Consider the following 16,229-nt stretch of genomic DNA (forward strand, 5'->3'; position numbering starts at 1 on the left):
TTGCATTGAAGGCATAGTCAAGTTATAACAATTGCCCGTTGTAAATTACTCATCCTTGATTTGCACAGACAAGTAAGCCTCATGCTTTGCATGTTTTTAAATTTTATTTCCTCAGCACCTTAATGGTTACTCTGCAGTGACTATGCATCACGTGGATAGCACCGGTATGTTAAGCACTTACAGGCTGCAGCTCTCAATGCCACTTATGTTTGAAGTGAACTTCCTCCGACATCACCACACCTGCGAAGTGAGCACTGGATGAAACAGGTACTAGAGAAACAACCTGTGGTTAAGAGAACACTGCTATACAAACAATGCTATCTGTAAACCTACAGAAATAGCACACATGGAGCATACTATGTTGCTCTCTTCTTTCCATGCTTTAAAAAGGAAAATAAGAGTTATAACAGAGATGATCAAATAAAAGGTTTTTTTTTAAAAAAGTGCTTAAGGCAGCACAGAAGAAAGAAAAGTAATGGCGAACAGAAAAGAGTAACAACTATGCATGTATGTCTGTATTTCATACAAAGGAGTAATATTACGCATATTAGTGAACACTACAAATTAACAAAGATTAGCTGGAGAACGGGTACAACCAAGATTTTTAAAAAAAAAAAAAAAGGAAAGTTAACTTATGCAGTAACGAAACCTGCTGGTAGGAAACACAGGCAGGCATTTTTACTAAATCCTATTTTTAAGATTTTTATTAAATCTTATTGTATCAGTTTCCATGCTTCAGAAAGATGCTATAACTATCACATCCCAACCTTCTTAACTCTTACAATGTTTTTGCATTGCAGAGAATTGTTTGGGTAGTTATGACTTTCTGTTCTTGAAAGGAAAATAGTCCAAGACAGTAACAAAAAAAAAAAAAAAGTTTTAAACACTCCCTCACATGTTCTGCCATGGAACTTCTGGTCCACAGGAAAAGAACACTGTAGAAAAACAGTTTAAAATTACATTATCCTTGGATTTATCAGACTACTATTACCGAACAGCTTACGAGACCTTTGACTGGCCTCAGTATTGTAGACAAAAAAAAAAAAAATGTATCACTTTGGTTAAATAAATACTGTACAAGCTTCACAAGACAAGAAAAATCTGGGTATGAGCACAGATTTGGGTTCTAAAGCTTCCCTTCGAACTGCTGTGCCAGTTTTGTCACCAGGCTGGTACATTGCCCCCTCAGTAACAATGAAATTACAAACTATTTGTCTTAGCAGGATTGATTTACTTCTTTCATGTCCAGTACATTTTGGCTGGGTTTCTGCTACTCTTTGGAGGTTTCCCAGCAGAAACTTTAAATCAATTACCACTGATCCAAAAAAATGCCTCCGTCTGGATTTTAACCTAAACCAAAGTTTTTTTCACATTCCAAAGCACTGATTTATTCACAAGTTTCAAGTAATAGTCATAGACCAACACTTCACACCTCTGATTTAATAAGCTTATCTGCTTTATTTTTCATTTCAAAAGTTTGTTGGTGTACCGTACCTGTAGAGACTTCTGATATCAACCCAACTTCTACAGCTTTTATCAGACTAAACTGTTAACAAGACAATTTAACTGATACTTTGCAAACTTATCTTTGATTTGTTTTCTTATTATTTTTAACAAAGTGGGCTGAAAGGAGGAGTTGATGACAAGAATGGCACTTCCTTATAAAAATCTAGATGAAAAGTTGCAAGTGTCTATTACTAAACACATTAACAAGTCTGGCGTAGAAAGTGCAAGATGCTGGACAGACCAAACTTTTTCTAGTTAACACTAGATATCCAGTTAAACTTCTACCAAAAAGTACAAAGTAAAAAGATACGAAAAAAATACAAAAAAGTATTTACCATAGGAGAATCCATTCAATAGACCTCAGGATAAAATTATTATTTATGTCCACTAGCTGTCTGTTTCCTAGTAAACAATCTACTAGCTACAATTATAACCAATACTTTTAGTTGAACAATGACATAGAAGCCATATTTCACCACAGCTGCACTAACCCATCCATTTGGCACTAATTTGACATGCATTTTCTTGCAAACAAGGTTACACTGTCCAAAGCTATGCCTGACCACTTTTTCAGTAAATTGAAGGTGCATTTTTTCACTTTAATAAAGGGACAAATAAGCATAGGTATGTATGTGTGAACACACACGGCAAACCAACTTTGTCTTTAATCAGACAAGAAACAGTAAACCTGTTACATGTTATAATAGGTGGAAAGTTGGGGGAGGTAGCTATGATTTCAAACAGGAATCCATTTTTATTGTGTTTATTTTTACCCAGTTATTACCTGATGTACTGCATTTTTATACAATAAGAGTACAAACAAGTCAAAGGGTTCAACACACACATCAACCAGAAGCTCCCCAATCTCAACAAGAGAAGCAAGCGTTTGCTCAACGCCTGGCTGCTAGCTACCTTTTCCCTAACGATTTTCCATGGAAACAATATCAGGCTGAATAAAGTAAAGATCCTGTACCATTTTCTATAAGACTTCAATTACCTTATTTTGATTAATCTGATCACTGTTCCCATGGAAATTAAGTTTAAAGGCAGCTGACTGCCTCCAGCTAAGAGCGATCTCTTTACTTGCAGATTTCGGTTGCTGGCTATTGAGCAAGTCTCAAAAAAATCACTTTGGCTTCAGGAGTAACACTTTCAAATTTATGTGGCATTTCATAAGGAATAACACCTTACACTACACTTTTTTTTCAATGCAATAATTTTGTTGGAAACAAAACGACTCATTACTTCAGTGGTAATTACTCCAAATACGAACGCAAAGTACTGTCAGTCATCAAGAGGTTTTCTTAAAGTATTATTTTTTCAGTAATTTCATCCTCAGTAAGCAGAAAGCATGTGGCAAGTTTATATTTCAGTATATGAATTAGACCATTACCTACAAATATCTTGGATGAGTTCTGAAATTCTAGCACTCCTCCATATGTACATACATTCTGTACATACAACTCAAGCAGGAAGCTTGAGATCAAGCTTCCTGTCCAGACAATGAGAGAAAAAGAAAAGCCTTAAAGTTTCTCCACGCAGCTTTCGTATTTCTTTACAGATTTGGTATCCTAGTACTGTCCATATATACCTTACTGTTAGATAGCTCTCTAGGGCTGAAAACATTGCGTATCATGTCTTTTGCCAAAAAGAATTGAGGCAAGACGGCACCATGCGCCTCTTTCAACAAAGACATCCTTACAAAAACGAAGGTTTCCTAGATCTACGATGATCTAGATTTAAAGAATGACAAATAACTACCATCTATTATCTAGTACCTCAACATTAATGAATTCAACTATAGTAAATTCCTTCTCCCCTTGTCAGAAATAGTAACACAGTTTTCAAACCGGCACAAGGGACCACATCCGTGCATTGTTTGGACAGTCCGCATTACAAGAGCGATCACTTTACTCTTGCCATCAGTAGGTTTTGCATGCTTTCTCTGACTGAAAGATGTAAACTACAACATAAGAAGCAACTTTGCCTGATTCTCCTCTAGAGCATGAAGAACAATTATTTTTCACTGGCCAGGAATTGTTACCAGCTGCCAATCACCACACTCACACCTCCTCCTCCAGATGGCCAGGTGGTAAATGCTTACTTACACACCTTTTCCTTCATTTTTTCCCATCTCCAAAGCAAACAGCACTTCAGACCTTCACATGAATTTACAGAACTGCAGCCTATTCCATTTACTGAGGAGGCACAGCTTTTTAAAAATAAGTATGGTTGAGAACCCAGCAGTAAAGAACCATAAGGACTTCAGTATCAAAGCAACTTCTTAGTGAATGAGCTATCAGTTCCAATAATTCCACCCACTCCAAGGTGGTCTGTACACCTCTCCAACTCTACAATGCTTTCCCCTGAAACCACAACCCACCCACTCTGTTTGATTTGAGGTTAGGTGCCACCTATAGTCTACCAATCCCTAGTCCTACTTACTGACCCCCACTTTTTCCTCAAGTGCATTTTCCAGGCTTGCTGCTCATGTAACGCAGCTCCTCTGAGCTCCTTCTGAGGAAGCTGGATCTGTCTGCCCTGAAATCAGAAAACCCTCTCACCATTAACAGGTGCAAACATAGCATTCATTAAAATCCCCTCACAAACACACCCTGCCCTCTCCATCTTCTATATAACATAATGGTTAACAGAAAAAAGAGCTCTTGCGACTTGCAGAAACAGACAGTTCCAACAATAAATTATCAAGATTGTATAGATATTAGTTCTAGATAAAGTGTGCATGACGAACATAGTAATGAAAAAGGAAATAATTTTTTATGTTTAGCAAAAAATATTTCAACATCAGCTTCAAACTTGAAGTGTAGAAGCAGTCAACATTAACATCATCAGGCTGCCATGAAGAAAGCCAACTCCATCTCAGCATGATCTACAACCTTCATTCCATATCATTTATGTCACGCTCAGCTCTTACACTTTCTAATACATCCTCCTCAGTCACCACCACCCACCTGGTCCTTTGACACGTACACAGATATCATTCCCTTTATCTATGGGTCATCCCCATCAAACGTTCGGAACAATGAGATCAGAACAATTAGTTGCCACACACAACTCATCAGAACAACTCTCAATCTGAAGTCCCTTTCCTCTACATTTTTTTGGGAAGGAGATCCAAACGCGGGGATGCTTGAGGATGTGCCCAGGCGGGAGCATTCACCATTTGGGTGCACAACACAGGAGGTGAACGCACACAATCTGTGCAGCACAATGTTGGCTGCAGAATGTCTGATACATCACAGGGTAAGGGAAGCTGCACCATATGACCCCTCCATGAGTGTCAAAAGGACCTGCATAGCTCTCCGCAGGTGAAAAGTTGGACAGTTATGAGTTAGTCTATCCTCTAACATAAAACAAGCAATGAAACGTTATTGAGATTCTCTGATCCTGTACTGTAGATATAAAGTTGTTCATCCTACAGATTAACAGGTTTTTTTCATGGAGCTTGTGTCTAATGCTCTGGGTAAAAACTTGCCTATGAACTAGGCTTGTACCAGTCCAGACTGAAGATTTAGCACATCATCTGCAGAGCATTGATTTTATCACTGTAAGCATGTGTCAAATCAATCCCTTTTGCTTTGCCCAAGTCAGCTCATTTTTTTTTAAATGCTATCATTATTTTTCTCATTACCAACAAAGGAACCACAGTAGGCTGAAAACATCTACATTTACATATTGAAAAATCTGAGTCTTCACACTGAAAATTTCCAGTACACCACAATGATTGTAAAATTTGGGCTATGTAATCATATGATTCAATTTACATGCCAAAGAAATTACACCAGCATACACTCAGCTATTTTATTTTTAGAGATTAGATTTCTTAGAAAAAGCTGTTAGCCACTGACCTGGACAAACATTAGCACATACAAAATAATTTCTCAGAACTTCAAACCAAGTCATATCCAGGTGAAACTAATAGAAAATTAGCACAAATGAAGGTCTTGCAGGGCCAGCTACCAAAATACTATGCAGTTACATATATACATATATATATATATATAAAGAAATCACAACAAAAAAACCACAAACAAAAAACCCAAACCCAGACTAGATTCACCAAATATTCCTTACTTTTGCAGTAGTTATTTTCTTTCCCAGTGTCACATACTGCTTTTTGGATGTACAAACTCTTCCCTATGAAGGGAACAGCAGCACCACTTGCTGTGGCTTCTTTTTTGTAGTGCAAAGTATAATACCGGCTAAAGAACTGTGCATGCTCTGGGCTGGCCAAAACCATCAGTAAAATGCAATTGATTAAGAAATACTTCAGTAGCAGCCCAACAGATAAGCTTACTCAATTCTTGAGCATTACATCTACAACCAGACATGTTTAAGGCAATGGTGCAAGTAGAAGCTTCATCTTAGAGCTAAACAGACAAACAGTAAAACATGTGTCCAGAGCACTAACAGCAAGCAATCACACATGGAAATTCTTGCAGCTCCTCTAAAAATAAGCTAAAAGAGTTGTTAGAACAGATCTTTATTTATCCCTTCTGTTCTTCTAAAAAAAAAAAAAATCCAAGCAGAGCACATGTGTACTATTTCAGGTTTCAGCTACATTACTGCTCATAATTACCCTGAAGGATCATGTCTTCATGTTTCTTTTCTATAAATCTCTACAGAATTACTGGGATCTCTGCTGTATAAAAAGTAATGAAATGGCTGAAGATTTTTGGTAGAACTTAAGAGAGTCATGTAATAATACAAGGAAGTAACAAATTGAGGGAAGCAGAGACAAATTTTAAACATTCCCTATCCAGAGCCAGATTTCTCTTCCAAACTGTCAACAACGGTTGTGGGTTCCCTCTTCTCTATACTTCGCAAACTAAAATCTAATCAACAGATTCCTTTATTGAGAAAAGGGACAGCAAGAACAGTTGCATCAGTTTTTGCTGGTTTTACTTACTACAATAGGAATGTACTGTAGGGAACAATCCAGTATTTGCAGGGGAATGGACTGGATGATCTAATACAACTTTTCCATTTCTGTCTTCTTAGAACAGCTCAGGCTGATCCAAGTTCACAAAGAGATTTCCGTCCAACAATACTGAATGAAGAGAACTCCAAGACAACGTTTGGGGCTCCTTTTTTTTTTTTTTTCTTTTTTCTTTCTTTTCAATATTAAGAGAGCCAGAATAGCAAACCACATGCCATAGTATACAACCATACAGAAAAAAACTATGATAATTAAATACCCATAAAACTTAGAACATCTGTAGAAAAAGTAGAAAGTTCATTTTATGCTTAAACTTTTCAAGCAATTTGGAGCATTTGATCCATTTTACAACTTCGGAAAAAAGCTCTTTTCTAATATTTGAAATTATTAACCAGTAACGTAAGATCGGCTTAGAAATTTTTATTAAGCAGTGTGCCTACCTTAAATAGAGAAATGTTAGTGCCTAATTAGTAGTATACCCATGCTCATTTTCTTCCAAAATCAGCACATACCAGGATCGCAACATCCTTGGCTCTAAGCTAGTGCGCTTTTTTTTTTATTACAAAATATCTGTCATCATTCTCTGCCTGAGGAATTAAAAACATTTGTCTTTGCAAGTACAGTTGACTTTAAGAAGTTATTGCTAGGAAAAACAGTCTTTCAAATAAGACACCAGAACACAGAAAGAAAGATTTGGCACTTCTGAAGCCTTGTAACAGGGGAAAAAACTATGGCAAATGGGGTGCGTTTTTCTGCTCCTACAGATCTCTTCCAAAAGGCCATGGACTGCCTGCTCTGAGACTTGGTAAGATACTGAGTAATCCTTCTTAAAAATGTGTTAAAGGTCAAGCAAGTACCATGAAGCCTGTCTTGGGGCAGGGATATGAACTAGATAACCTTCTGAAAACTCTTCATGCCCTACTTCCTATACCTGAACACCACAGAAATCAAAAGGTGAAGTTCTGTGATATGCTCTGGGTCAGACCAGATGCTCTTAATAGTCTCAATTGTTATAATCAAAAACTTTAATCTTTTGAATGAAATCAGCACGGTGTACTAAAGAAGTCCCACTAGTAAACACTAAAGATGCAGTTTCAAGAATTATGTCATTTTAAGATAGTGTGAGACTTGGTAGGACTAACAGAACTGTTCACAGGATCAGAGTTACACATATGTTTAATACTTGGACCTAAAACTGAAATGATAAATAATAAAGATGGTTGGAATATTTCAATGCCTTCTTGTTGTAACAGCAATAATGTCACCATTCGCAGATCCCCAAAACTGTCTATCTGCCTCAAGAAAGCTTTCTCATGAATTCTTTTTTGTTAAAATCAGAAAGACCACTCCACCCTGCAATAACAAACAATTAGGGCACACAACTAGGAGAGCCAACTTTTCCAAAGTGAGATGATACTCAAGGTGAGTAAACTAGTTACTGTTGTGCTACCTTATTTTTCTTTTGGGAGAAGGGGCAAAAGGGAGCAAGGGAAGGAGTTTGAAAAGGTTTACGTTCTGCCTCAGTAGAAATTTAGAGCAAATGTCGAAATGCCAATGTTTCACAGATCCACACTCCTTTTCTAGCCAGCCGCCTTTACTTTTGCATCCAGAAAGAAAACTGATTTAGCAACTGACCTAAATTTTGCTTAGATGCATGCCACTGTTAGCCTATGTTAGAAAGACAACCAGTGTTCCCCTTGCAGTGATATCTGAAGCACCTGAACAGATGGCTGCAGCAGAGTGGTGCGGAGTCTGGGAATCACTGCACTTCAGAAACTTTGATGAACTTCTTTAGGCAAGGAAGTATTGCCAAGCACTGTTTCCCTGTTTGTTGTTTTTGTGTATCAACTACCAGAGAGTACTTGTGTTTACTTTTCCATGTAAATTCTCAGCTATTTTGAAAGTAATTTTGGCCAAGTATCCACATTATTCCATCTTTTTCCAGAATAAGATAGCTGAAAGAAATGGAAAAAGGTGACACTCTAAAACCTATGTTGAAATAATCCCAATTTTAAGCTTCCCCTAGACCAATGACTGACAAGGGTAACAAATTCTGCTCAATTATGTGCGAGTCTGGATATATACAGGGCATGGGTTACTACCACCTACTGACTCATCTGAGACCTCAGAATTTCCTTCCAGCTTGAATTAGCTCTGTAGTAGAGACTGAAGACATACTTACCGTTTTGTAGGAGTGGAACATTTCTAACCAGCAGATTGGCTCCATTTTTCTGCTATAAGCAATTTTAACATTATCGGGGTAGCTCTGCATACTCCCATGGCATGCTTTGATTTCTTGTTGCTGATCATTTTCATAGCAGGACACTTTACTCAAGTATTCTTCCAAGCTTATTTTAGGTTGTACTTTAGTCCAACATATTTATGTGCAAAACACAATTTTAAATGGAGGCAAGCCAATAAAAGAAACAGCTTACTAGAATTTCAGTTGACTTCGTTAAAGGAAATTATTTTAAATTAATGTGGCTACTGAACTGTTGCCATACTTGACCTCAGAAAATATATTCCTTCTAATTTTTGCTGTGAACATTTATTTATTTAAGCTAAACTCCAGGTCTTGAATGTTGACCATAAAGAAGTTTCAGATTTCCTGCTACTATTTCGTACTCTTTTTTACTAAACAAGGGCAAACAACATATGTTTGCTGCATTAGCATTACACTGCCAAAACATCACTCTTCAATGAAATCATCTATGTATTTTTGGTAGAATCTTATTTAACAACTTCCACCCCTGACAGAAACAGAGTTAAAACAAGGCTGTTTTGTTTTCACTGAGCAACAGTTTGATCGCTGGTTTACTAGATGGCGCTCAAAACATTTTTCCATATGCTCTTCTCAGAGAGAATCTGACTTAAATGTGGTTTACCTTCACCAGTGAATGAAGGCTTTTTTCACCAAACATATCCCAGAGGAAGGTCAGGTCTTCCTGGCTGTCCACATGTGGCTGCAGCTGGGCTGGCAATGCAGCCAGCAGCTCGTACAGACCTATAAAACGAAAATAAAACACAAAGTGTAATCTAGGGGTGATCTCATTAATTTCACTTAACAGTTCTGTGTAATTGGCTGCCTGGAGCATGTCATTTTAACTGAATAGGGAGTCTGGAGTATCCAGCATAACATTAACTTGTAGAACCAAAAGGAACATTTTTTAAAAATTGCTAAGTAAGTATTAGTGGTGTACTTTTTACCTTGTCACAGTTGTCAAGCTTCTACATCCACATATATTTACACAAGGTTATACAGAAAATTCATAAAGGTTTTGAAAAAAAGGACAAAATCAGAAAAAAACATACATTCCTTTGCTTAATCGTTATTCCATTTCCCTTGATGTTAGCCAAAGAGTGAAATGAGTCATGAATAGGAAAAACTTCCTTAAAAGAACAGAAACTGGATAGGGTGGTCCATTAAAAAAGAGTTCGTGGTTTCTTTAAATATTTCTTGCTAATATATTGCTTAATATTTTTTTATCCTGTGTTCAGTAGGAATCCACAGCAAGACAAAAGGAACTGTTCTGTTTTGCAGGATTAAACCTTAAAAAACAAAACCAATACAGTTTTCTCAGACACACAGAGAAATATTTCAGTAACATTTTTAATTTGCAGGTATTTGAGATTCTCTGTAGGGTTAAAGCAATTGCTGTTCCCAGTTATTTGTGGCACACCTCACCAGCGGTCTCCAAGGGGCAGACAGTAGCACACTGTTCCACAGTAGCATACAGCATAAAATATCCATCATGCACACAGGCCATCAAACTGCTGTCCAAGAAATGTAGCAACAGTGTTTGCAGCAGCCCTCTTTAGGGAGGTAACCTGGCATAAGTTGATATCAATTCATAGCACATGTTTAATTTTCCAGTGGGATTACTTGGGGTAAAAAGGACAAAATGCCTTTTTCTCCTGTCTGCTGTCTACAAAAACACCAATAGTCTCCTGGGATCCAAGATACACGGTCCTGCTATTATTTTTAGTCTGAGTAAGTGCTGCTGTTCATCACAAGGACAGATTTACAAGATAATCTACTGGTAAAGAACATTGTTGTAAGTAATAGGTTACCTATGGTTATTATGCCTATTATCTCCCTGTAACTTATGATTTAGAATATTTATTAGTAAACATAATTTCACAACCTTTCCAGGCACTACATGTCCCTTTCAAAATTACACACAGCACCTTCAGGATCCAATTATTTAACATTTTCATCTTTTTTTTTTTTACTGCCTTTCAGTAAACTATTCTGGAAGAAAAAAGTTCATTCCAGATACATTCTTTCTGTGGTCCAAGCGATTTGGTGGTTGACATTCATTTCTCTTAGAACTTTGCTTTTATTTAAATCTGCTCTTGTTTATGCTTCAGAAATACTGCAAAAAGAGGATACAACTGAAACCACTATAATTTTGCACGGACAGAAAATGAACGCTGAGCCTTGCCTAGTGAGACACAGTCAGCATCGAGCTGACACCAGAGAACAGAGCTCTGAATGGGACTCTTGGCTCCAACTTTACAGACTATTATAACTCCAGCACTTACCAAAAAGGGTTATTTTTATCACACAATTTACGCTTCAAAAACATTTTCATTTAGAAAATTAAAAAACTTCTTTACACTCAGCCTCACATTTCTGCACATAGCCACTTTTGTTATTGCAAATACATCTACCTTAGAATAACCCAAAGGTTGTTAAATAATTTAATCGAAATTTAATGCAATCCTACACTGTGGCATAGCTGCTTAGAAACAATTCGTGTATGCCGTTCAGAAGAAAGAAAATATTAACTTCAGCCACTCCCTTCAAACAGGAGATGTAGAAGAGGATAAGCTTTCTTTTTTATCCTTGATCTATCGGAGCTGCTTAAATTTCACATAAAATCAACCACAAAACTATTCTATCCTTTAACTATTGCTCCTCAAAGCTTTGATAGTTAAGTCTCCAGTGAAAATAAAATGAAAGTTCATGTCTCCTGATGGATTAACTATTACAGTAGTGACACAGGGTGAGACTGAATCTGCCTGTAATGACACATAAGTTTTATGCACAGAACTCCCACAGAAAAATCCCACCTGCCGGCACTCCCCAACTGACTAACTCTGCAGGTGCTTACACACATTAAGGTTTCCACATCCAGCTCAAAAGTGTCTTGAGGGCTTCATTCAGTACAGCCTTGAATTGCCCCTTCCAGGGGAACGAGTGTTGACATCCCCAGTGCGCTACCAATAGCTTTGACCGCATCACACACAATCTATGCAACCCTCCTGGGGAAGTGGAGAAAATTAGACAGGTGCTGACTGATTTTATGCAACAACATGGATATAGTTCTAGTTCTGCCCTGCTTTGGCTCTACAGCCCAGCGATTATAGCTTTCAGCCAGAAGTAAATCAGAATCCTGCCCCTCACAGCAGCAGAACCCGAGGACTATGCCATGCAGTGTGCTGGAGAACACTCCCGCTCTTCAGACTCCTCTTGAAACTGAGCACTAGGTAGCCAGCAATAAAATAAATCAAGAAGCCAAAGGAAAACCAGGCAGGAGGAGTACTTAGGGTATTTAGTTAGGGAGAGTAGAAGACAAAGATCTAGAATACGTCTAAAGTTAAAATTGTGCAATTCCAGATCACCCGTCTCAGCTATAGCCTCCTTCCAAACAGGAGTGAATGGCAGCAGAAGGTGTTAGTACCTGAAAAGGCTGATCTTTAGAGAGTCTCATTTCTCTTGTTCCTTCTATGGTGTCTAGTACCACGGTATCCAAAATTTTCAGATGGGCATTCACATTTTCATATATGAAGAAAAACAGTATGTTATTCTTACACACGCAGCTCCCTCCAACTAAAACATCACATTTTATTTGTCTCTCAATAACACAAAGTATGCTGTTCTTATTCATTGCAGTGTGAAGAAACAGTGAAAATTGTGGCTGGCATATGACTTCACTAGCAAATAGGATTTACAAGAAAGTGTTTTTAAAATAAAATAATATTAGGGACAAAATACTTTGTCAAGTTACTGTAAACTGGTAATGCAGTTAAAACTATTACATTGGCAACTACACACTGGCCTAATTTAAATTGCCAGATCTGGTAATCCGTCACATCCATCTTTCCAACACCTGAAGGGTGGCAGCTCCAATCTCTGCAGCCCTGTAAGGTGTCACTGTACAGAGATGCTGTCGCACAGCAATAGAAGTAATCTGAATTTAACAGCAAAGACTGCTTCAACCCAACCTCAAACCTCCTGCAAAAGCTCTAACTAGCACCTCAGGTGGTTCTGCAAGCCAGGCCGCTGAAATCAATGCAGGTTTCTCACTGGTTTTGTAACCAGATATATTTTTTAATGTTTTCAGTAGTAATTATAAAGACTGAAGTGATGCTACACTGAACACTTTTGATCACTTCTAAAAACAAAAATTAACTTTCAAAAAGGTCATAGGTAAACCCTCTATTCAGATGAACTGTTTTGTAAATTATAAACGCATATTCATCGCTTAAGCCACAGAATGAGATGTATCGCAGCACCTCAGAACTGAATGTAATAAGCATATGGCTGCCAGACCTCAGGCTGCCAAGAGTTGTGTTCTTGGTCTCAATTTGATGTTTCTCTTTATGTCCCACCTCCTTAAGTCACATGACACATATGGACCTGCTACTAAAAAAAGTATTTTGCTCACATTTTTTGAAAGATGTCCACAATTAAAATCCACACACCAAAAAAGCTTTTAAAAAAGTATCTAGAAATTGTGTTTAAAAAAAAAATTATGAAAAGCCAAAAAAACCCTACCAAACCTGTGTTTTTAAAAGCCTGATGTTGGCAACACTGTAAGGAGTCTTGCAAAAAAAAAAAAAAAAAAAAATTGCTTTTTTATACACTGTTGCTATTCTACTCAGGTCCTTGTAATTATTTTTTAGTCTAGTTTGCCTAAATTTAACTAGCTTTTAAATTTAAAAGGAATCTTATGCCAACTAGGATTTTCTAGTATCAAAATACTTCAGGTGTCAGAATTCAGTAAAGTAAACATGACTTACACAAGAAAAACTCATTTACTTCCATTTTTAAAAGCAGATCATTTATTCAAAGGTCCCAGAAGACCCGAGCATACATAAAAAAAATGAACAAAGACCTTAAACATGGAGATGCAAGACTTTTTTGCAATTATAAGAGCGAAGTAACTCCAGTCAGTCCTACACCTTCGGATAACCGCCCCCCCCCCCCCCAATCCACAATGTAATCTGGACATTCCCAAATCATTGAAACAGAGGAGGAAAAAGGGCCCTTTCTAGATTAAACAAGGTCACATAATCCAGTGGCAGTAATAGGAGTCCATTCCAGACAAATAAGAGAGCTCCTAGTTTTAGAATCATAGAATCGTTTCATTTGGAAAAGACCTTTAAGATCAACAAGTCCAACCGTTAACCCAACACTGCCAAATCCACCACTAAACCACGTCCCTAAGCACCACACCTACATGTCTTTTAAATACCTCCAGAGATGGTCACTCAACCACTTCACTGGGCAGCCTGTTCCAATGCTTGACAACCCTTTCGGTCAAGAAATTTTTCCCTACTATCCAATCTAAACCTCCCTTGGCACAACTAGAGGCCATTTCCTCTTGTCCTATCACTTGTTACTCAGAAGAGACCAACACCCACCTGGCTACAACCTCCTTTCAGGTAGTTGCAGAGAGCGATAAGGTCTCCCCTCAGCCTCCTTTTCTCCAGGCTAAACAACCCCAGAATAGATACTAGTATGCTGCTATTTATACTCATGTTATATAAATTAGGTACAGTATCTTATGCTTACATGAACTAAGTAAAAGCCTATAGCATGGAAATATTCATAAAAGGAGATAAGAATTGCACATAAGAATACTATAAAACTCCTGTAAGAGTGGAATAGAAAGGGGGTTGTTTGAAGGTGCTTATATAGTCTATTAAATCTGATTATCTGATTCAAGACTAAAGAAATTTAAAAGTAATAAATTAATACTGGACATATGATACACTTTTCATGAAATTTAGTTCAGCCAAGAAAAGTGACACAGGGAATTAAAACCCAATGACTAGATAACCTTACCTACAGAAATAGTCCATATACGCATGTAGATAATCTAAATACACATACGTAATCTAAAACTAAAATTTACAACAGCTTGTCATGGATAGAGAAATTACTCTGAAGATTTTGGACTTGTTGCAAGAGCAAGTAAGATAAAATGGCTGCAGAATAAGGCTTGCAGTATTCTGCCAGCTTGGACTAAGGAAATAATTTCAAGGGAAAATCCAGCTATGTTTGAAAACTCAGCACCGTCCCTGCTTAAAAAGGTAATAGATAAATTTCAATTTGTTCTTTTAACAGTTAAGCAGCTCCTGTCTTCAGAGTCTCTTCAGGTTTTCCTAATCTTAATTAATACAATTTAGTTTTATTTGATCTGAAGAACAGAGTATATAATAATGGCAATTCCAATTTAAAAATGTGGATGCTAAATTTGCACATGCAATAAGATTTAAATCTAAGCAGCAATGGAAAGCTTTTAAATCAGAAACAACGGGACATAAAGAATTTTTCCAGTTATAGAAAATTGCTTCCTTCATAGTGTTATATTCTATCTAAGACTGCTTGTTCCTAGCAGGAGAATGGCTAAGCAACTGATGAAAGTGTTCCCGTACTGAACCACTCACACTGCTGATTCCAGATGCTCTACATTCTTGACATCAGAATGGAAAAATTTACTTTTAGTCTAGAGAAATTTAATATCACCATTCTTGTCATATCCTTCATAGCTTCATTATTAGGACAAGTCTGTGGAAGCTATAAACTAGTGCTAAATGATAAAAAATATGGTCTCTGCATTCCATCACTCTTGCATATTACAAGAAAACATCAACTTTGTTTTGGTTAGTGTAAGGAAAGAAATGGAGACAAATGGATGTGCATTTGCTTTCACATGTTAATTAATTTCCTGAATTAGCATTCTGAACAATGATGCCAGACTTCGAATCAAAAATTTTTACAGTAACTGAGGGATAATAAACACTAAAGAACATATATCTAAGCCCAGAACAACACTGTAAAATTTTATTGTATTAATAAAATGGGACACACCAACCTTTAAATTTTCCACTTTGTCAAAGGTAAAATAATCAGCACCATTTGCTGCCATTTATAACTGACATTTTTTCACATTTGAACCGTACTTTACAGTTCTATAAAGGCTCAGACAATACTTGCCTTACACAAAAGCAAACAGCACTGCAGTAGAAACACTCATTCTAACATCCTTGCTGCTGCATGATAAAATCAGTCACTAACACCAAATATTGAAAAATATTTCATTCTGAAGTTTGAGATCAATATTTATGCACAGGTTCAAATAAAAATGTATGCAGTACACATAAGCATTAGGATAGACATACAGTACCATCCTATCCAGTTGTAAAAAGACCACTATGTGCTCAATTTTATGTGCTACAAATAGTTCTTTTTTATGTTCTCTTAAGTAATTCCACCGAATATATGGGCTTCCTGACACTGCAGAATGTTAAAAACTAACAATTTTTCTTTGCAGAACCAGAGTGATTAACTCATTGTAGGATGTACCTTTTTCAATTTTGCAGTTTAGTGTTTAGAAAAAAAAAAAGATTAATCTAATTTTCCAAAGGTATAGAATACTAACTAGATAATCAAAACATGCAAGTGATCAGCATCTTTGAAAAAATATGTTTTGATTTATTTGCTAATTCACAAAAGTAGTAAAATGCT

The 16,229-nt window shown here is 36.9% G+C and overlaps 1 protein-coding gene across 3 annotated transcripts in view; it reads right to left on the minus strand.

Moving 5' to 3' along the window:
- The window catches only part of MPP7 (MAGUK p55 scaffold protein 7), a 156,160-nt gene that overhangs the window by 89,916 nt on the left and 50,015 nt on the right, over window positions 1–16,229 (minus strand). For all 3 annotated transcript variants that reach the window (XM_075746408.1, XM_075746407.1, XM_075746409.1), the window contains one exon: window positions 9,352–9,470. In XM_075746408.1, coding sequence (XP_075602523.1) covers window positions 9,352–9,470 — 119 coding nt within the window. The remainder of the gene's footprint in view (window positions 1–9,351; window positions 9,471–16,229) is intronic.

The sequence above is a fragment of the Balearica regulorum genome, chromosome 2 (assembly GCF_011004875.1).
Source record: "Balearica regulorum gibbericeps isolate bBalReg1 chromosome 2, bBalReg1.pri, whole genome shotgun sequence".
NCBI lineage: Eukaryota > Metazoa > Chordata > Aves > Gruiformes > Gruidae > Balearica > Balearica regulorum.